The 22,787-nt window shown below is 33.7% G+C and overlaps 3 protein-coding genes across 3 annotated transcripts; all 3 read left to right on the top strand.

Annotated features, from left to right (window-relative positions):
- Positions 1 to 636: 636 nt before the first annotated feature.
- Positions 637 to 909, top strand: HELRODRAFT_86361 (hypothetical protein; the record flags this gene model as incomplete). Its single annotated transcript, XM_009027794.1, has 1 exon — positions 637 to 909. The coding sequence occupies one exon, from the start codon at positions 637 to 639 to the stop codon at positions 907 to 909; it is 273 nt and encodes a 90-aa protein (XP_009026042.1).
- A 198-nt stretch (positions 910 to 1,107) lies between these two features.
- HELRODRAFT_193494 (hypothetical protein) lies at positions 1,108 to 19,589 on the top strand (the record flags this gene model as incomplete). The annotated part of the gene is made up of 37 exons (XM_009027893.1): positions 1,108 to 1,186; positions 1,573 to 1,701; positions 3,870 to 4,100; positions 4,449 to 4,679; positions 5,507 to 5,643; positions 6,190 to 6,280; positions 6,352 to 6,506; positions 6,590 to 6,719; positions 6,929 to 7,024; positions 7,138 to 7,254; positions 7,412 to 7,539; positions 7,611 to 7,734; positions 7,890 to 8,044; positions 8,395 to 8,518; positions 9,341 to 9,466; positions 9,548 to 9,829; positions 10,068 to 10,295; positions 10,384 to 10,526; positions 10,681 to 10,762; positions 11,409 to 11,560; positions 11,772 to 11,904; positions 11,954 to 12,070; positions 12,922 to 13,008; positions 13,167 to 13,295; positions 14,354 to 14,505; positions 14,789 to 14,930; positions 15,265 to 15,393; positions 15,512 to 15,730; positions 15,802 to 16,020; positions 17,220 to 17,365; positions 17,875 to 17,995; positions 18,097 to 18,242; positions 18,316 to 18,448; positions 18,602 to 18,724; positions 18,781 to 18,906; positions 18,982 to 19,134; positions 19,271 to 19,589. The coding sequence occupies 37 exons, from the start codon at positions 1,108 to 1,110 to the stop codon at positions 19,492 to 19,494; spliced, it is 5,439 nt and encodes a 1,812-aa protein (XP_009026141.1). The 3' UTR covers positions 19,495 to 19,589.
- Positions 19,590 to 19,795: 206 nt separating this feature from the next.
- Positions 19,796 to 19,948, top strand: HELRODRAFT_86387 (hypothetical protein; the record flags this gene model as incomplete). Its single annotated transcript, XM_009027797.1, has 1 exon — positions 19,796 to 19,948. A coding segment is annotated over one exon (153 nt), but the record flags the coding sequence as incomplete, so codon positions are not given.
- Positions 19,949 to 22,787: the final 2,839 nt, after the last annotated feature.

The following is a 22,787-nucleotide window of genomic DNA, read 5'->3' as shown; positions in this document are numbered from 1 at the left end:
AATCGTGCATTAGATGCGCGTTCTCTTTTGATTCACATCGATAGTCAGTTTATTGACATACTAGCGCTAATGTGTGATATTTTCGGTCGAACTCAGTCATTATCTATTATGTTGCAATCTACTCATATCGACTTGTTAAAAGCTTGTGATTTGATTGAGTCTGTACGGGAAGATTTCAGTGATATGAGAACAAATGAAAAGCAGTTTGAATTAATGTGGAAAAATGCAGTATCGTTGTTTAATGCTAACAAAGAATGTTTAGTACCTGCTAGAACTCCACAAAGATCACGGTGTCTTCCTCAAAGTTTAGAAGATACTATAATTCTAGAAACGATTGGAGAAAGATCACGAATTAATAACAAAAATACATTTAAACAGCAAGTTTTTTATCCAGTTTTGGATAAACTCATTGCCGAGTTTGACCGTCGTTTTGGCGAGCAGCAGCGTAGCGTCATGAAAAGCTTGCAAGCACTCAGTCCGTCGTCCAACAGTTTTGCAGATATAACTCTTGTTAAACCATTAGCGGTGATTTATAATGCAAATGTGGAAGATTTAGAGCATGAGCTGCATCAGGTAAAACGTCTAATCGGGCGCGCTCAGGATGATACAAAGCCAACAACATTACTAGGACTACTGATGTTTTTAAAACCATTCAAACAAGCGTTTCATGAGTTTTATCGATTATGTAAAATTGCCGTTTCGCTTCCTGTCAGTACAGCAGCATGTGAGAGGAGTTTTTCTGCATTGAGACAAATTAAAACATACATAAGAAACTCTATGCATGACAGTAGATTAAGCAGTGTATCAATTCTTGCAATTGAAAAAGAAAGAACATTATCATTGCATGAAACGGAAATTATTGATGTTTTTGCTACTAGTCATAAAAACAGAAAAATGACTTTATTATAATATTTTTTTCTAAATGTTTTTTAAAATTGGTTTTATTTGTAATAAGGTATGTATGTCTGTGTATGTATGTGTATATGAAGTTGGACTTATTAATGTGCATATGAGATATAATACATGTATTGTATATATATGAATACCTTTTAGTATTTTTTTTTAATTTTTTTTTGGATTAATGTGAAAAGGACAAAACACTCCAGCATGTCTGGCCCCCCCATGCCCTACCCCTTGCCCATCGCTTGCCCCCCCAAAACCAATTACCTAGATCCGCCCCTGCAATGTTATAGTCATTGTTTCATACATATCGAGATATCTTAATTAGTTACTTATTACATTGAAGTTGTTCTGTTTTACACGATTTTCGTCACGTGGGATCGATGAAATTTTTAATTTGAGCTTGAAAACTCATCCATTTAGTCGAATATCCGGATTAGTCAAGGTGATGTTTTACAAAATTTTTTGTAACACAATAAAAGTTAGAAATATGTTTTATAATGCTTGAAGTGTTGTACACTGTTTCTACTTTGTACTGATTCAGTAATGTCAAGCATTCAATTAAAAACAACATTAACTGTCATTCATGATTGCAACGAAGTATGTACCGTAGAGAATAAATTTAACAATAACAAATGTTGTAACAGTGAATTTTTCAATACTATCAATTAGATTGTAAAATCGCAAACGGAGATTGTGGAAAGAATCTAAGATGCGAGGAAGTAACAATTGGTAGGATTACATTTTCCGATTGCGTCTGCGACCCTGGCAAGTACAGGACCACACTCTGGACCTGCGAAGGTGTGTAGATTTTTCGAAATGAAAATTAACACCTTTTCTTACTCGACTTTATCAAAACGGTCAAAATTGTAACACCAGAAGCACAAAGGCTCGTTATTCAAAACATTTAGCCGTCTTGACATGAACAGAAATTTCAGAAGTATACATATCAAATCAAATATTGTATTTATATAGCGCCAATTATAATTGCTTCTCATCAGCGCTCTCCTCGTATGAAGCATGTTGAAAGCGAAGACATCATCGGTTGAGATCACTAGGAGTTACCAAATAGTTATGTCTTTAGACGTTTTCTAAACTCAGCTAATGATAACCCGGATATACGTTGTTCGATAGGTAGGCTGTTCCAAAAAATAGGCCCAGCAACTGCTAAATCTCTATCTGCTGTTTTCAGATTCCGATCTCTAACATACGGCGTGTTTGAATCAGCAGACCTTAGACGCCCATGTGATGACATAGATGAAACTCGAATACACTTATCTTCTAAATATTTCGGAGTCAGACCATTAAAACTTTTAAATACCATTACACCCAACTTGAACATGATTCTTTGTTTAACACGCAGCCAATGCAACTCCTTTAGAATTGGTGATGCATGATCAAATTTTAATTTGCGATATATCATTCTAGCAGCCTGATTCTGAACCATCTGAAGTTTAGACAACAGTTTATCAGCTATGCCATATAGAAAACTGTTACAATAATCCAATCTAGAGTTGACAAAAGCATGTACTAATAGAGTCATTGTATCTACCGATTTTGTGACTTGACGTAATTGACGTAGTTGGAACACACATTTTTTAACCAATAAACTGACTTGTGAACCCATTGTCATACGGGAGTCCATCACAATTCCCAAATTGGTAACCGTTTTACTGAAACTTATATCAGTCATGCTGATGTTAATCGATGAAGGTTCAACCGCTGACGTTTGTTGCCATGTACCATCCAACATGAACTGAGTCTTAGTCTGATTCAACTTTAGCCTACTTTGACTCAGCCACGAGCCGACATCAGATATAGTTTTTGTCAGTTTCTCTAAAACGGTAGGCATCTCATCTGGGAAACATGAAACGCAAATCTGCATGTCATCTGCGTACCCATGGCAATAATAACCATCTTTATTCAGTATATCCAATATCTCTGCAACGTACAAATTAAAAAGAATCGGTCCAAGAACAGATCCTTGAGGCACCCCTGACGAAAGTTTTATTGGTTCCGAGAGACCACCTGAGTAAGAAATCTGCTGAGTCCGACCAGTAAGAAATGATTCGAACCACGCTAACGCAATCTTATTTAAACCATAATTAGTCTGTCCAGCAGGATTTTATGATTCACAGTATCGAACGCCGAACTCATGTCCAGGAATGTCAACAAAGTTACTTTTTGTACATTAACTGCTGAATAAACATGAGAAAATATATCCGATAGAGCTGTTTCGGTCGAATGAAACTTTCTGTATCCAGATTCCAGATTGATGCGAAGGCCAAATACCATTTTTATTTATATGAATATTTAAAACTAACTCAACGGAACGTTCAATAATTTTAGAAACGAAAGACAAATTTGACACAGGCCTATAGTTTATCAGATCTGATTTATCTAATCCTGTCTTCTTTAGAATTGGCGTGACAATTGCATGCTTGCAAACCTGTGGCATTACACCCTTCGTTAAGCACATATTGATTAAGTCCGTTAAGTAAACAATAAAATAGTCAGCATATTCTTTGAATACATGCGTCGGTATTGGGTCGAGTGAGCATGACTTCGTAGGTGACGAATTAACAACTTTAGATATCTGTTCTTCAGTCAACACTGGAAACGATTCGAGTGGAAACATAATATTAGCATTAGTAGAAATAACTGAAAAATTAAAACATTCAGTTGACTTTTCGGTAACTTTCAACTTGTCAGCAAAAAATTAATAAATAATAAATATTCATGTGAATAAGTATAGAGCGGCTCGATGGTGTGACGGTTAATGTACCTGCACTGTTGTTGCATTGACCTACCTGGTTCGAAAGCAAGAAAAATCTTCGCCTATCACATGCAACCTATGATGCTGCGATTGTATATTTATTGTGATACGTGTGTTTATTGTTCATACCTCTGTTAAATGCTTGAGAGTTAACTGTAAAATAAATATGCATTGTAATTTTTTCTTTTCACAGCTCTAAAAATTAGAAGAAATTTATCTTTTAGGAAAAAAGTTTCTTCAGTTGGTTTGTTTGTTTATGATCCTGTCGTATATAGCAGGCCCTCTTTAGTGGATGGGGTGTTATTGGGAGCCCTCATGCTACATATAAAAAAGAATGACCCGCAGTGGATGGCCATAGACTTGGAAGATGAATATGAAATAGAATACGTGGATATCTACAACAGGCAGTGCGCTAATGGATGTTGTAAGTTAATTTTTTTATTCACCAATTGGAAGTTAAGGACTAATAAATAGTATCTGAATTATGAGGTACAACTGTCATGCCCGCTCTTTATTCCTGTGTAATATTTTTTTTCTGTTTACAACTAAATTTTTCTAGTTATGGTGAATTAATTGATTTTGATATTGTTTTATGCAGTGGTTACGGTGGCCTACACTAGACTATTTTGTGTTATTTGGTCTCCGAGAATCTGCTGTATGGCAGTATTATCTTTTAATTGATTTTGAATAAAATATTTTTGTTCATTTGTTTTTGTTTGTTAACCATATATAATTTAATATTCAACTTCAAACAATCTCTAAACACGTGTAGATACACGTGTTAAATCACTGAAAGTTGGCGTGAACAAGACATTGGAGCAAGCAACAGAGCAGAAGTTGGGCAAATACGATTTATGCGGTTTTCTGCCAGAGCTCAGTAATTACCGCGCAGGAAAACCTCTGAGAATTACTTGTACACCTAAGCCGGTACTCGGTCGCTTTGTCATCATTCAACCTAGTAATGAAATGCCTCTGGGGTTGAATGAAGTGGAAGTCTATGAAAGTGATACAAATTGTTTTTTTTTCTAGTTTCATTTTTGAAGTCTACGAAAGTGAAACGTATTGATTATTTTTTCGGCTTCATTTTTACAGGAAAAATAATTATTTGTCAATAAACAAAAGCAGGGTTGATGACGGCCGGCAAATTAGCTAAGACGTTAAAAATACCGTGCTTCGCATTGTTATTACAGCCTGACTTAGTTCGAATAATTACGCTACTGCAACACTGAAAGACCATATTATGTCTTATGCTGTGCCTGTGCCTAAAATCAATTCTATATGTAAAATGTATGTGTAACCATTATTACCATTGAGACGCAGAAAGTCTATTAAAATCCTATTTCTATTCAATCTTTAAAAAACCATTGAGACCCGTAGCGTCCACTTTTTATCGATTTCCAAGATTTGTCTTCGTTCAATTTTTTTTAATTCCTCGGTAGTCCATTTGAAATGCCATCTATTCATTTCTTGACATGTCTTCAAATTTTGTCCAATTTTCCATGTTCCTTATTAGATTGCAATCTTGCAAATATGTCCGAGGAGTCCCACAGTTTTTTTTGTCTTTCTGAAGCAAAGTTTTGTTTTCCTATCTGGTTTTTCATGCCTCAGTTTTTCACTTTTCTGTCTCCAGCAGATTCTCGACAACTTCTTGTAGCATTCCTATCCATGGGCTTCCAATCTTTTGATTTGTCTCTTGTTCGTCATGTTTTTTTGTCATGAAATGTTTCTACTTATCATAGATTCCAAGCTTCTCTCGTATAAACATAAATAATAATAATTCAATTTTCAGCCAACATTTTAATTTGTCGAACGTTTCATGAATCTTGGCAGAATTCAAACGTCAACCGGTCAAGTACGTTGGCTGTTTTGAGGTCTTCAATTCGGCAGCCCCGGCTTCGAATTCAAAAGAAGAATGTCAAGACGACTGTGAGAAACACGACCCTGATAATGTGGTCTTTGCTATAAAAGTATCTATCTTGCGCCATTTAATTTTTTTTAATCTTTCATTTTGTTTTTTGATAACGTTTTATAAATTATTTCCGCATGTTTTAATATTTTAATTTTTCATGGGGCAATTATATTTGTTTAAAAATTGTACAATTCTTCAAAAAATTTCTATTTTCTATTCAATTGGCTTTACTTCTTCCAACTGATATGTGCTAAATCAAAACTAACAGCCTCTTCATGGCACCATCATTGATAGTGAAATTACCCGACGTGGGTTGCTATGAGTTTTCTTTATTGGAAGTAAATTGGTTTGAGGATGAACTAATGTTGATTGAAATGAGAGGTCAGTTTCAACGGTAAAAGTTTCATACAGCTGGGAATTTTTTATTTAAAAAAATGACGGGGGAGGGGAACGTAGAACAGGCTTTCCTTAGTTACTTCTTTTTTTTAGTTACTTAGTAACTTCCAAATTTCCAAACTCTCAAATTTATCCTTATAAAAGTTTAAAAAATGCTGATACGTTTAATCCGTTATAAATAGTGTTTAATTAGTTTCTAATTTTGAAGAATGGGAAGTGTTATTGTGGAGGGAATGCTGATCTGTTTGTGGCAACAAACGAAGCTGACGGCTGTGAAGACAATTTCGCTGTTTATTCGGGTTCGTTGTGCCTACATGTTTGAAGGTTTTCAATGAAATGAATATTTTTGTTCATACTCAAACAAAATCAGACAAAAAAAATACTGTCAGTACAATAATGGGCTGCTTTGAAGATGCAAAATTGGAAGAAAAAACTGATTCCAACATTACCGTGCAAAAAGACCTAGCTTATAAGTCCTGCTTTTTGTATTGTAAGGGACAATATTCTAAAGAGTTTGCCATCAAGGTTGACTTTAACATTAATGTTGATAAGTTTTCATCGTCTAAACGTTGGATCGTGTTGAAAATTTGTTCGGCATGCGTCAACAGGTGGACAAGTGCATATGTGGGGATTTGTTCGTTGCAAGTGAACAGGTTGCTATCGGTGAATGTAGTGTGACTTGTAAGGACCAGAATGATAAATCATGCGGAGCTGCAAACCGCTATTCTGTGTACAACCGTGAGTCCTGTTTGTTCAAATTTGTTTTTCTAATACAATCATTATTGCCTTTTTAATGTTAATGTTCTTGTTGCTGTTGTTAATATTATTACAATACATATGCATGCTTATTTTGGAATAATAACCTAATAATGATTCGCATTTTAACTGATAATCTACGTATTTTAATACTTCACTGATACTTGCAACGGATCGTTTCACTCATGAAGTTTTCGGCACTTATGATTTCCTTGAGAGACCTCAAAATAATTTCTGCATGAACCTCCCAGGATCAGCTGGATGCCAGCCAGGACAGTGTAGTCCAGGTTGGAAAGGAACACGATGCGATATAAGAAGTAGGTGAAACATTTTAGATTTCCTAAATTTCAAGAACTTCAAAAGTAAATGCTTTCAAACAAATTTTTCTTGCTGGGAATAGGTTGTCAAAAAAATAATGGTGGCTGTGGAAATAAGGCTCAATGCGTAGAAACTATCGTTGAAAATGGAAGAATTATATCAGAATGCAAAGTTCCCGATGGTTTTAAAGTGAAGAAAAGTGGAAATTTAATTCGTATGTAGATTTATAGATTTAAATGTAAACGTTTCTAATTGATAATCCATCTTTCAATATGTCATTGACGTAATCTTTTATTTCGTACAATGCATTTTATAGGAATGTTATGAAATTTATTTTGTGCGATCATCCTAACCAGGAACAGACGTGATGTATCTTGGGTGTTACTGGAGTGTTGTCATTGAGAAGAGCACGCCTGTTAAATCGTATGTGCAGTGCAAGAAATTCTGTTTGGCCGTGAGGAACATTTTCATGATTGGCTTGCAGGTAGGTTTTTGATGATTTGTAAATAAGGATAACAAGAAAATGAATGAAAATCTGGAAACGTTGAACGGCAGAGAGGTGAGGCATGCCACTGCCTCAGTGGTGCAAAATATCCAGTCAGTTCATCTCATTGTGATATGAAGTGCTCCAATGGTTATGATTCGTGTGGCGGTCTCGAAGTCTTCTCTGTTTATCAAAGTTATCCATCTTTGTTTTTTATCGTTGAATTTTCAGAAATTTAAGAAAATTAAAAGTTGTTCATTTGGAAAATTAAAACGATGTAATCTGCATTTGTTAAGTTTTTTAAAAAACAATAAATATAAATAAAATAATTTTAATTTATATTTTACCAGTTAAAGAAAGATCGGATTTCAACAAATCTCTAGTAGGTATAGACGAGTCCGATCTTACCATGGACAACAGCATACCTTTATCTGATCCTGCGATGACGATCCAAAAATGCATGTTAACTTGCTTAGAAAAAAAAAGTTACTATGCTAAGATGAAGGTTTTTTGCAAACCTTTGCTATTTTTGTTTAAAATATCTTAATAATATTTAAATGAATAAATTTAGCCCTATGTAACCTTAAAGAATTTTATCTTCAACCATTTTCTTGAGTTTAATTTTCCATTACAGTTTATTCTGTAATGTCGTCCACCTGTACTATGGCAGCATTAAATTTTTACTTTTTTTTAACAATTTCAGTTAAACTGTCATTTTTCATTTCACAGAAATGTCTAAAAAAGTCCCAATTAATGACATTGGGATAATTTTACTTTTTTTTATTTTTAATTTTACTTGAATTAGTTTTAAAACACGAGATCGAAAGCAAATTATTATAACCATTACTGACGCAGAACGAATCCGGTAATGAACCGCTGTGCTATTGTTCGAAAACATCTGACACTATTAAATGCTTGTCAAGTTATGAAAGTTTGTCCAAATGCTCAGTTGATGCAAACTGCCTGACAGCAAGAACAGGTATTGCTTCATAGAAAGAGAAATTTATTCTAAGAGTCTGTACTTATCATTTTGCTTTTAGGAAACAAAATAACAAAAAATTTTTTTATATGTTTCTTGGTTCTTAGATGTGTGCTTTAGAATGCTATGAAATTATATAATATTTTGCTATAAATTTATAACAAGTTTTCAGACACTTTGATTATCAGACGGCTTTTTCTTATCAATCGAACTGTAAATCAGTTGACTTAAATACATCAAATTGCTTAAATGGATGCAAACCAGGCTGGAAGAATGAATCGTGCAACGAGAGAGGTCAAATATTTCTCGTTATTGATTTGTCGTGATTGTAAAAGATTAAAAGTAATCAACAATTTATATCACGTATTTAAAAACACCACCGAGAACGATGATGCGTGTGTCAGGTGATAACAAACCGTGCATGGTGATAACAAACCACATCATCGTTCTCGATTCTTAAACATCTGAACATCAGCCTTTCAGATGAGCCACAGCAACATGATGTGCCCGTTTATTGTAACTTTCTTAATCTTATTTGCAATTTCTATTGGATTCAATTTTCAAAAGTCCTAATTACTTTTCTTTCGTGATTCATCGTTTCTGAAAAAGTTTTTTAATTTCTCTCTCCTATTTACTCTAACTTATTGTTCAAATTTAATTTGTCTGCCATCATTCACTATAAAATTATGTCAGAAATTTTCGGTTTTTCTTCACATTTTCTAAAACATTATTTGTGTTTCATTATTACATCTGCTTTTTTCATTCTATTTAATTTTAGTACGATTTTTACGATTTATTCTTTTGAAAAATGATTTTATTTAGATTGCTTCACCAATACTGCCACTTGCAATCCCTTGAACTGTGAAATGACAATGGTTCTGGGGAAGGAATATTCCGAATGTGTTTGTCCGAAATATCATTACAAAGAACATTTTTCTAATTGCTACCGTAAGAATATATTATTATTTTCAACTGTTTTGTTTTTTCAAAATAATACAGTTTCAAAGAACTTTTTATCGATCTTTACAGCTTTGCCAAAAACAGTGAACTTAGCATTCGGTAGGAAGATAATAGAACCTGCTGTCAATGCGAGTGTTTTTTCAAATTCTTCTTTAAATGAATTAGAACTGAAACAATCCAGCTGGGATTATGCAGTAGATGGAAATATAGTGGATTGGGAGGTTGTAAGTTTGTTATATATAGAAAGTTCAGTTATTTTTTTTGCTGGCTGGATGGCTGTTGATCTGGAAGATGAATACCAGATAGAAACTGTCGTTATTTATCCTAGGAAGTGCGACCATCAATGCAAAAGTTAACAAAAACTACGTTCTTGTTCAGTTTTTGTCAATTTTTTACTGGATATTAAACTATTTTAAATTATGTATTATGTTTTCTAATAAAAATTAAACCGACTCATGAATTTTTCAAAGTTAATTTTTTTTAATAAATAGCAGCATGTCATTTTTATTCATTGTAACATTTTTTTTAAATTGAAAATTTTTTTCAAATTTGTAAACAAATTTAATAAAAAATACTTGTTGGTACCTAGGTGCAATTGTTGTGCATCTCAACTCGTCGAATTCGAAATCAGTTGAATGTGGTAGGTATCCAGTGAACGTAAAGAATTGCCATCAGAACGATTCGATCAATATCTATTGCAGCAACACGGAGCACCAAACAAAATACGTTATTATACTGAAACAGGTTGATGTTGTTGAAAATGATGAAAAATTGGTAAGTGTTTTCACCTTCAATGAAGTCGAAGTCTATGGAGCAGGTGTGTTTTTAGTCCAAATCGCTTGTTCTTAATGACTTCTAAATCTTTTGATCTTGTTAATTATTTTATTTACGATAATATTTTCTAGCCAGGAAGTCCAACCCATATGTATACATTGGCTGTTTCGAACAGTTTGACTTCTTCAACTCATCTGAGACCAAAAATAACTACGAAGATTGTTACAACTTTTGTGAAGGACTAAACATAGAAAATTACATTTTTGCTATTTTTGTACGTTTATTTATAAAATTTTTATAAATTTTTAATTTTTATTATTATTTTAACTTTTATAAACATTTCATAGTAACTTGAAAAGTTTTTCACAAGCACACATAACCATTATTCAATTAATAAAATAAATGGACCAAATGTCTGACATTTTTAGAATAAAAGTTGTTATTGCGGGAAAGACGCAGATGTTCAGATTGATAAAATGGAAACCTGCGATGAACATACGGTCTTTTCAAGTTAGTATCAATCCTTACTTTCTCAGTTGTTTCAAAGTTCGGTTTAGTCGTCAGTAGAGTTCGGCTCGGGTTTGGTTCGTCTTTCATCTCCAGTACACGTATTTTGTACACACATGCATACAACTCATGGCGTAGGATAGTCTGAGTTTCGGACGGAAGATGTTCAAACAAGGTCATAACATAAAAACAGCGCCAGGCCAAGTACTTCAACTGACTGAGCTAACTTTTTGACTAATCCACCATTACATGAAACAAATTTTAGCGTTGCACGAGTTATATTTTCCAGCTCAAATGTTAAATGGCTCTTGTTCTGTATGGCCACACATTATCATACATTTCTATTCGTAATTTGTAAATTGAGATTGTTTCCAACTTACGCCGTTATAATAATTATTAAAATACTTCTAAGTGGTTGAATAAAAAACCGTTCTTGTTTAAATTTTATTACACTTAATAATTTTGCTAAAAAACTTTAATGGTGAAGGATTATTGCATCACGCATCACTTTCGCTTATACTTTTTACTTACATATTTTTATATTTAACTTTAAAATTCGTGAATGTTAATTGAATCAATATACATTTTGTTTCAGGAATATCATTTTTTTTACATTTATATATCGGCTGCTGAATATTTAACACTGCAGAACATTTGAACAAGCCAAGTTACTTGGGTTGTTTCAATGATGACGTCATTGAGCCTAGAGCACTGTCAAGAAAGGAGGTTGACACAAACTCACCATTTAGATCGTGCCTGCTCTATTGCAATGCTTACCAGTTTGAAGAATTCGCAATCAAGGTAGTTGACATTGGTCAATTCAGAGTGAATAAGTTATATCAACTATTGCCTTTTAAGAAAATCAACACTATTCAGTCTACATTCTCATAACTGTCGTGACTAATTGTAACATGACAAAGACATTTACTTGATGGTAACAAATGAACGAGCGATCGATCGCTTATAATGCATTCACTCCTTCTTCCACATTCAAACATCTTGTTGCTAACAGGAGAACAATCTGTGCGTGTGTGGTGACAAACTGTTCAGTAAATTTGAACAAGTTGAATCAAATCTTTGTGGAAAGTGTCAGGATGACGACTCGAAAACTTGTGGTTCAAACACAAAATTTTCTTTGTACAAAAGTAATTTTTTCATTTATTCAATTAATCAACCAATCAATCAATCAATTAGTTTACAAAGCGCTATTTCCGCGATGTTCAGCACGCTCCTCAGTAAACTTTGCAAATAGATGGGCCTTGAGATCCGCTCTGAACTTCGTAAATGATGGAGAATTTGTCAGAGAAAAAGGTAGAGAGTTCCAGAAAAAAAGACCAGAAAAAGCAAATGCACTTTTAGCAAAAGAGTGTTTAACACGAGTTAAGAAAAAGTGAGAACGAGAAAACGATTGTAAATCGTGCCATTTAGGTTCAATTAATATATATGACTGGTACTTAGGAAATAATTTTAATTAAGACTTATACATTAGTGTGCAAATTTTAAAAATTATTCTTTTTTTTATTATTTTTTAAAAAATCAGGATCTGACTGACGCAGAAACTGTTACAGCATGCAAGGCAGTAGTATAAAATGTATTCAATGTGTTCTATATTTTATAAGTAGTAAGTGCAAAAAACAAGATATGGAGATATATGAGAATAGAAAGGGACACGAAGAATTAGACGAGCAGCTGAGTTAAAAGCTTTAGGGTACTTATATGATAGAGTGTTTGGAATCAGGAAGACCATATTAGAGCGAGCTACAATGATCAATTTAGATAAAACTTAAAAAGAAACAAGGAGAAGAGTAGGATTGTCAAGAAAAGAAAAAAAATTTCTTTATTTTACGTAGATGAAATTAAGAACTTTTAGCAACACTAATAATCTGAGAAGAAAGAGAAAGACATGTTAGAATCATCAAAAATAAAGCCTAGACTGCGAAATTTAAGAGAAACATCAAGAATTTTAGAATCAGGTAAGATAATAGTAGGAATAGTAATAGTAAATTTAATAACGTTTCAAACTGCACATTTTTCGAACAATTTCTTGAAATGTCTGAATAGCTTTTACTTCAATTTGTAATTTATCAATTTATAAAATAAATGTTCAATAAATATTGAACTATTTATTAGTTATTGAAAAATTGTGCATCAATTGGTACCAGGACGGAACTTGTTCAACTACAGGAACAACCCCGTCAACTATCACTTCTGTAAAAATGAAAAAGAGATTAAAGAAAATTGTCAAGCAGGTCAATGTACGGATGGATGGACTGGAGAGCTTTGTGACAAAAGAGGTTTTGTTTGGAGATATTTCATGTTATAGAATAATTCATGATATCAAAAAAGTAGCATGATTTCCAAATGTTTCTCTAATAGTTTTAGAAATGTTTCCATCTATTCGAAACAGATTGTATGGTGGAGCAGGGTGATTGTGGTGTCAGTGCTTCTTGTGTTGTTAATAAATGGGCGGGAGAAGATGTATCAGAATGCAGATATGAATACAGAGTAGGCCTGAACAAAGACGGAAATATCCAAAGTAACAGCTGTTTTCATTTCAATATAACTTCAAATTGTCATTCATCAACGTCAATTTAGAACTTATCTTAATTATCGAATTTTTTCGACTACATTCATTTTTTTCTCTCTATAAAAATCGTTTCCAAAAACGTATGTAAGTTTCGGTTTACAGGTTTTCCTTAAAAACCCTATTCTTTTATTTTATTTCAATTTAACTTGATTTTTTTTTCTATGATTTTCTACTCTGCTAAACGTCGATAAAACAAATTGAAAAATTTTAATGAGAATCGCCAAAAGTGTAAATTGAACTGCTAAATGAATAAATAAATTAGATGAGAAAGTTTTAATTACTGGAATAATTGAAAAAAGCTTGGTTGTACGTTTGATTTTTACAATCTTGGCATTCCTAATTTCTTAAAAATTTCTTTAAAAAATTGTTTCCTACTTGTCGTAATAAAAATTTTGTTGGAGACAAAGAAAACTTTTAAATTGATCTCCCACTGCCTACTTTATAAAAAAAATTTTACGTTGAATTGCTAGAGTTTCAAGAAAGTGTTTTAGAATCTATGGACTATATTGGCTGCTATGCATTCGTTGTATTTAATTTGGTTAAACCAGTTCATAATCTGGATCAATGTGCTAGATTCTGTGTAAATAATGAAGAAAGCTACCTCATTGGACTCAACGTCTGTTTATTGTCATGTTTCTATTAAGTTCTGTTTGCGTTTGTTAGTTTGCTAACGCGTTTGTTAGTTTGCTTGATTTTTTATTACTTCGTTCTCTTTGTTTAGTCCATTGTTTAACCGTTGGTTTGTCTGCTTGTTCATTCAATTTTCGTTTGTCGTTTTTCTTTCTCGTTTATAAAGAAAATTATTTAACACTCAGAACGGAAGAATGTGTTTCTGCGTTGAAAGAGCTTCCTACCCAGTAACCAGTCAACTTTGTAATATGACTTGCAGTGCAGGGAATGAGATGTGTGGGGGCGCCAAATATTATTCCATTTATCAGAGTCTGTTTTTTCTAGAACATTGAGTGCTAACTTACTTACATGTATCTGAAAGTTTTTATTATTTTTAGCAAAACCTGCCAAACCGGAAACATATGCATTGATCGACGCTGGCTCTGTGGTTCCTGACGATGCGAAAGTTTATAAAAATGTGAACTCACTGACCATCGAGTTATGTATGAAGATCTGTGCTGAGAATGCATTGCCACTGGCATATCTCACAGTTATTATCCTTCATATCAATTTTCGTTAACCAAACTCATTTGCAAAATTATTTCCAAGTAACTTTAAATTTTTGAATTATTATGCGAGAGTCTGAAGCTTCATCTATGGAACATGTTTTTGAAGGCTGCTCTGACATCTGTTCAGCCGAATGTCCCAGGCCCTCGCAATGAGCGCTATTTTCCATAACATGGATTAATTTTATCATTATTATTCAATTCTAAACTTTTGATAAGAGATAAAAATTATTAATTTCTTCATTCATCATCTTTGCATCGTACAAGGGAGCGGATGAGTGCCAGTGTAGCTCCAGAGAGAAGGAGTCGTGTGGTGATCCGAAGAATTATGGTGACAACTGCAATATAAAATGTCGTGGGAATGTTGCTCAAAAATGTGGCGGAAAAAATTGCACGGCCAAATTTTCAGGTAAGAAGATAAACAATTTGTTTACGTTTCATTTCTTAAAATATTGCTAAATTTGCTCGCTCAATCATATTTGTAATGTTGTCGTACAGTTGGAACGTATTTGGAAGTTCAAACTGGCCAGTCAGTTTATAGTCACTGTTATGATGAAGTTAAACTGAAACGTTTATCAAGATGTAGTGTAGCTTGCAAAGATGGGTGGACCGGAAAGTTTTGTGATAAAAGATGTAAATTTTATCATTTTTTAAAATTCTAACCAAGCTCTAAACTATTAACTAAGCTCTAAACGTTAAGACGTTAAGAATTTTAAAAAATATTTCTAATTTCAAATTGGAAGATTGTCAAGATTTAGGAGGGCATTGTGGTGAATTGATGAAATGCAATGAAATTAAACTAGGAGAAAAGGTTTACAGTGAATGCGTTTGTCCACCTGGTAAATATAGGACCTCTCAGTGGAAATGTGCAGGTAATGTTTTTCACAAATGTTTTGTTTGCTTTCAAGTGCAGATAATTGTGGTTTGAATTTTGTAATGCTTAAAAATTGTCAACGCTTCACGTTGCAAAGTCACATTTTGGTTTAAAAGATTTGCCGTCTAAGAATGTAGCCTTCAGAAAAAGAGTTGACACCATCCCAAAATTGGAAAGTGATCAAGCCCAGCACCTGGTCGATGGTCACCTCATACGAAATCCTTCAACTCCTGTTCTTCAGTCACCAGATAACATATTAATTACTATACATCTTGACGATTTATACAAAGTACAATATGTAGTTGTCTATCACAGGCCGAATTTCAATAATATCGGTAATGGCGTTTAATTAGAAATTATATCTTTCTAACTTTGAACATTATTAAACGATTGTTTTCAAAAGAAGGCAATCAAACGAACACAATTGAACTTGACGATATTCTGCTGGCCGACTCACTAAGAATTCCATGCGATACATATGAGGTGGGCAGGAGCACATGTGCAGAGCAGCCAGTTTACGTAGATTGTAAACATCCAGGTTTTAAATCGATGTTTGTCTTCATTTTCCCTCAAGTTACACAGAAAGTTAATTATTTGGCCTTAGACGAAATTGAAGTCTTCGCGGGTTAGTTTTTCTTTCTATTTCTGAAAGTTATGCAGTGAGTTTCATGTTGGTTAACTTACTTTGAATTTCAGTACAGTAAAAATAATTATTCTAATACATTACTTTATGTATTATTCAGAAATAAATCCTTAACTACGGTTTCCATACGCTGCAAAAACCAACGTGGCCGTTGACACGTTGCGAGCTGAATAGTTGATAATTAAAATAAAAGTAATAAAAAAAATTACCGATAAAAGCAGGCCTTAACGAGAATAAATAAATGAAGGAATGTTATAATAATTTTGTTATCGACGTTAAACAAATTGAAGTCTAAAATGGCAAATGGAGAGTTAACTTTGTCAAAATTATATTTAGCTTACCTGATATGGTTTTCATTGTTGATTAATTTTAATACGCACAACACACATATAAAGAAATAAATTCTCAGATTTTTATTTTGACACAGTTTAAAAACGAATCAAAATTAATATTTTAGGCAAAACTAATTTTTTTACTGCAGCGTTACGGCGTTTTAGCACTGATAGGCTATTAAAACTAATTCATTTAAAATCTTTGTAATGCATTTGGATGTTTTTTGCTATTTTTTTGATAAGTCAATTTTAAAAATGTTTTTTTTATCGTTCAGTACAAGCAAGTATGCCTTTTTTAATTGATGTCATTTGTTAGGCAAATCAGTGATCTGGAAGATTTCCAAAATTAATTATCAGTAGCACTAACTCCTAACGTGCGCAAAATTTCGTTGTTGGGAATCATCAGATAAAGGATGCTGGAAACGAAATCATAAGAAGCCAGTTTAAAGAAAAATGTTCACAAAAAGCTGAAAATACGTTCAGATCTTTTGGACGTAACTCTGCAATAATAAGAAAGAAGAACTGGAAGTAAATAGTTGGAATCTGTTAGAAAATGACTGAATGATATTCAAAAACGGAACTGGAATGAGAATATTGAATACGTAAAAAATGGACAAGGAAAAAAATGAATTCTATGAAGATCTACTAAAAGATTTTCAAAGGATTTATCAATATTTAATGAACATTTACTTTAAAAATTGACCAAGTGATAGTTTAGTCAATTTTTTCCACTGGTCCTATAACGTTAACCAATGTGTTTAAAGTTATTTTTCCAGTTTTTTCAAATTTTTTGAGTAGATCTTTCAATTGATCAATTTATAAAAACAATATGATTTGCTTTTAACGCAGATGACAGTTGGCGAGAATTTTACTACGTCGGATGTTTTGGTTCTTTTTTTAGTGAGAACGCATTGCAATCAAGGAATATCACATTTAATGAATGCACAATATTCTGCGAAGGACTTCAAAATCCCATATTCATTATTGGCTTGAAGGTCAGTAAGTTCTTTTATAGCTTGCAATTGACAAGAGCGCATAAAAATGAAATATTGTTCCTGGGCGAGATGAGGCAAAAGTATATTTCGAGTTGAACAAACATTCTTCCGTTATAAAACTGATGGTGGTGTGGTATGCTTATAGAGTGATTTCATAGATATCATGGTTTCGTTTATATTTTATAGACCCATTTATAGACCAGAAACACAACTTAGTTTAGCAAGTTTAGCGTCAAGAGACCCAGTTCTCTGGACGCTAAACGAAGATTGATTGATTGATTGATTTATATTCTATAGAATTCAAGTGCTTAGGATAAGAAATATTGATTATAAATTTTTTTTTTGAGAAAAATTATCTTGTTAGAATTGGAATAAATTTTATTTCATTAGATTTTATGACAATTTTTATTTCATTCGTTTATTCTCAAATTTATAAAAAATATTAACCGTGTTAGATTATCACCCGTTAATTTCTAAATTTGAAAACATTTATTAACCAACCCAATAAGAATGGTGGTGAATGTCACTGTGGTTTGTCAGCCAGTGAAGCGAGTGAATCAGTTAATTGCAACGTGATGTGTTCTGATGGCAGCCCGTGTGGAGGACCTAACCATTACATCGTTTTCTCAGGTTTCCAGCGTAATTTTTCATGTTTCTTAATTTCACCTATTTATTGCTTGTTTCTGCGTCTTGTTTAACGCAATCAAAGTTGTTTAACGTATTAATTTCAGCTGACATGCCTAAACCAAGTTACGTTGGTTGTTACTCGGAGGCAATAAAACAAAAGAGCAAGATGATTCAGGTAGATCAGGCAGTCTCGTATACGTCTTGCTTGGTGCATTGCAAGACACAAAACTCCATTGAATTTGCAATCATGGTGAGTCAGTCGCCTATATATATTTGGTTCGAATATTTCAGTTCAACTTAATTGGTTTAATTTTAATATCCAGAGAGGGACTGAGTGCTTATGTGGAAATTTGATGGATGCCTCGTTACAAGTTGCCACGTCTCAATGTAATCAAGCCTGTATCGACGACGCAACCATGTCGTGTGGAGGCACCAAAGAGTACTCTCTATATAAAAGTTGATCATTATTGTTATTAAATCAAACGCTGTGCTTGAAAATTTGTTTTTTATGTTTATCTATTTTTATGTTTTTGTTAAATGTTGAAAAATTTCAATGTTTTCTCTTTTATCAACTGAACTGAATCTACTGAAATGTAAAAAACAATCCAGTGTCTTCTAGGTTCGAAGCAAGCAGTGAACGTCACTTCTGTCTGGACACATCGGCTGGATCTCCAGATTGCAAGCCAGGAAGATGTGATCCTGGTTGGACTGGACCACTTTGCAACAAGAGAGGTAATCTCTTCTATCGGTTATTCTTCACGGGTGATCAAACTTGAAATATTTCCTAGATTGTTCGCTCAATAACGGTGCATGTCCGAAAGATTTGATTTGCTCAAAAGTTTTCGTTGGCCCAGAAATAACCTCTGAATGTATAAAAACCTTAAACTACACAGAAATTTCTGAGAATGAAACCAGTAACCCAAATTTGTTAATTCATTAACATGTTTGTATCAAATGAAGCTAACAAAACTTTAATTGTTTTCCGATAGCCTTGGCGATATCAGTTACGTCAAACCAGTCACATTGGATCGCTTTGATCATTGCTGGATCATTTTTTGCGCTCCTCTTAATGTCAATTGGATCCACCGTTGCTTACGTGAAGATGAAACATCCAGAAATGTATGAAAAAAAAGTTCAGCAAGGTAAGAAATGAAGAAATGTATTTTGCTTGGCAACATTTTAACTCATATCACGCAATTTTTTAACTCGAATTTAAAAAATTTTTGAACGTCGCTAAATAATTTTTTGCCAATGTGATGTGATATTATTTTCAATCAGTGAAAGATTTTAAAGCAAAAGTTGGCAACAAACTGTCAAAACCAGCGGATACTTCGATGAAGGAAGCCGAGCCAAAAAAACCCAAAAAGGAAAAAGTCGCCAAAGCTTCAGCAGCAGCAGTTAAACCAGCTCCTACAGAAGCAATTAAACCAACTCCTGCAGCAGCAATTAAACCAGCTCCTGCTAAACCAGCTGATGAAGAAAGTGATGATGAAGACGATTAATTGAATTTTTAAACAATTCAATTAATTTTAAAATTTATCATTTAGACCACTGTGGTTCATTTCATCCTCAGACTTACAGACGATATTAATTACTTATATGCGACGATTTTTATCATTATCAACTATGTTATATTGTTATATTTGAAAACGTCTGATGGTTTCGCTGTCGTCTGTGTCGCAGGAAAGTTTACCTTACAAAATGGCGAACGTTGATCCCAACGATGCATTGCAAGGCGGCGACCCTAAATTTCTCTATAAGGTTGGAAAGTTGGTGGGTTTAATCGTGGAGAAGATGCAGGAAATGTTGAGAGATTCTTGTCTATCTTGGTTTTCTTCTTATCTCTGTAATCGTTTTTCTTTTGTTGTTCTCAATAATTCTACTTCTAACTCCCCTACTCTTACTTTCCGGGTACCTCAGGGTTCTATCCTTGGCCCTCTTCTATTTATACTCTATACTTCTGAACTACCTCGTATTATTAATAACTTTTCTTTCTCTAGTCAACTATATGCTGATGATTCTTACATTTATACTTCTTTTCCTCCATCTAATCTCAATAGTGTTCTTCATAATTTATCTCTATGTCTTTCTTCAATTATTGCTTGGTCTGACTCTATGTGTCTTAAACTTAATCCTTTTAAGTTTGAATTAATTTGTTTTAATAAATCTAAACACTCTATTACTATTCCTCCTATTGTCTTACCTGATTCTAAAACTCTTGATGTCTTTCATAAGTTTCGTAGTCTAGGTTTTATCTTTGATTCTACTATGTCTCTCTCTTCTCAGATTAATAGTGTTGCTAAGAGCTCTTACTTTCATCTACATAGAATAAAAAAACTTTTGCCTTTTCTTGATGATCCTACTCTTCTTCTTCTTGTTACTTCGTTAGTCTTATCTAGGATTGATTATTGTAACTCGCTCTACTATGGTCTTCCTGACTCTATACTCTATCTTTTAAGTAAAGCTTTTAACTCTGCTGCTCGTCTAGTTGCTCGTGTCCCTTTCTTTTCTCATATATCTCCATATCTTGTTCTCTTGCACCGGCTACCTATAAAATATAGAATAATTTTTAAAATTTGCACGTTCGTGTATAAGTCTCAATCTAAATTATTTCCTAATTATTTATTAGATATATTAATTAACCTAAACGCCCCGGTTTACGATCGTCTTCTTCTTCTTGCTTTTTCTTAACTCCTGTTAAACACTCTTTTGCCAAATCTGCTTTTGCTTTTTCTGGTCCTTTTCTCTGGAACTCTCTACCTACTTCACTGACTACTTCTCCATCACTTGCGAAGTTCAGAGCGGATCTCAAGACCCATCTGTTTTCAAAATTCATTGAGGAGCGCTGTTGAACATCGCGGTAATAGCGCTTTATAAGCTGATTGATTGATTGATTGATTGATTGATTGATTGATTGATTGATTGATTGATTGATTGATTGATTGATTGATTGATTGATTGATTGATTGATTGAGACACGGAGAGAACGAGAACGGCAGTTGTAGCCCTCAAAATGTTTGAGAACCTTCTGCTCCATGTTGATCCGTCATCGTCGATGCCGTTGACATCACAGTCTCATCTCTCTTGCATTATTTTTTGAAACTGATTGTGTCTGGAACTTGTAAAGGTTTACCGACTTCTAAGAAAAAAGCAGTGGCTACTACCACCGCTTCATCGACTTCAACGTCTACGTGCGTGATAAAAGTTAGCTCTCCCTCCGTTAACAAGGTGGTGGCAAGTATCAGGATGGTTGCAAAAGATGAGAGTTATGGGGTGTTGTTATTGTTATGTGAGTACGTGGTTGTCTGCTATCGTTGTTTCTTATTCCATTCGCTTGTCTGTCAGTTTGATTGTTGTTTGTTCGTTGTTTTCAATCGTTCGTTTGTTTTTGTGTTCACTTGTTTGTTTGGTTTGTTTGCATTCCATCGTGTTATCTCCAGTTTGGTTTGCTCCATCCATTAAGTTCATTCAAAGATTCATTAGTTATTTGCTTTTAATTGTTCGTTTGCGCTTTATTTGGTTCGTTTGTTCACTCTCAGTCGTTTACATACTTATTTCTTCTTTTATTCAGTTGCCGGTTCACTCACTCACTCATTTCTTCTTTTATTTAGTTGCTGGTTCATTCACTCGCAGATTTATTTTAGTATTCTAGTCGTTCATTTGTTCAGTCATTCATGCCTTCGAGCATACGCTTGTTTTTACAAATTTTATATAATTCGTTTACGAATGAACATCAGATCTTATTATTAATATAAAAGTAAGGTTATCTAAGAGACTTAATGCGTGATTCTATGCTCATTGGCATAGTTTCAGAAACGTCTTAAGTTCTCAAAAGTGGATTTGGTACGAGACTCTATGCTCATTGGCATAGTTTCGCACGCGTACTAGAGTCACACAATTTGTTTCCAGTGTTGTTCTGACTCTTGTTGTCTTGTGTTGGTCGTGCGAAAGCCGATCAGACTCGACGGCCCAGTGAAAACAGGCCAGGGTTGTGCGAAAGCCGACCGACTGACTGACAGGCCCAGTGAAAACAGGCCCTTGGTCGTGCGAAAGCCGATCAGACTTGACGGCCCAGTGAAAACAGGCCTTGGGTTCTGTGAAAACGAATCCGCCTCGTTGTTTTGTTTCTTGTGCTATTTGTGGACCTAGGGTTCTTTGCTGGATTCTATACTCATTGGTATAGTTTCACACGCAGCTTGGAATTTCCATAGGCTCCGATTTTTGTTATTCATTTCTTTTTATTTCTTGGGGTTGTATCGACATCACCATCGGATACACACGTCGAGGTTTTACGATTAAACGGCAAGAAACATTTCCCAAGTTGAAGACCCCAACAAGAAGAGTTCTAATTCCTGTATTCCAGTTTGTTCATTGACATTTACATTATTATAGAGTTCATTAGTTCAATTCCTTTTATTTATTTCCGTCGATTAATAAAATTGTTATCGAATATTTTTACGCGTTCGTGTGTTACTCAGTAAAATCATATAATTCGAAAAAGCCCAGTGCCACACAGGACTGGTCGAACTCACGATAAAAATATACACAAAAATTATTGTCGGACCATACAAAAATTCCCTGAGAAAGATAGAGGAGGAGATTACCTCACACCACCAGCTGTTTTAATTGTTTTCATTTTATAAATTTTCCGACAATTGGCGCCCAACGTGGGGCTTTGTCATCTTTTAAAAATCTCCTCATTTTTATTATTATTATAAAATCGCCTCATTCATATTATTTTATTTAAAATTTCCGACAATATTTATATATATATATATATATATATATATATATA

This window comes from Helobdella robusta, assembly GCF_000326865.2.
Source record: "Helobdella robusta unplaced genomic scaffold HELROscaffold_51, whole genome shotgun sequence".
In the NCBI taxonomy this organism is placed as follows: domain Eukaryota; kingdom Metazoa; phylum Annelida; class Clitellata; order Rhynchobdellida; family Glossiphoniidae; genus Helobdella; species Helobdella robusta.
Note: the sequence above shows the minus strand (reverse complement) of the source record. Positions and strands in the feature narration are given on the sequence as shown.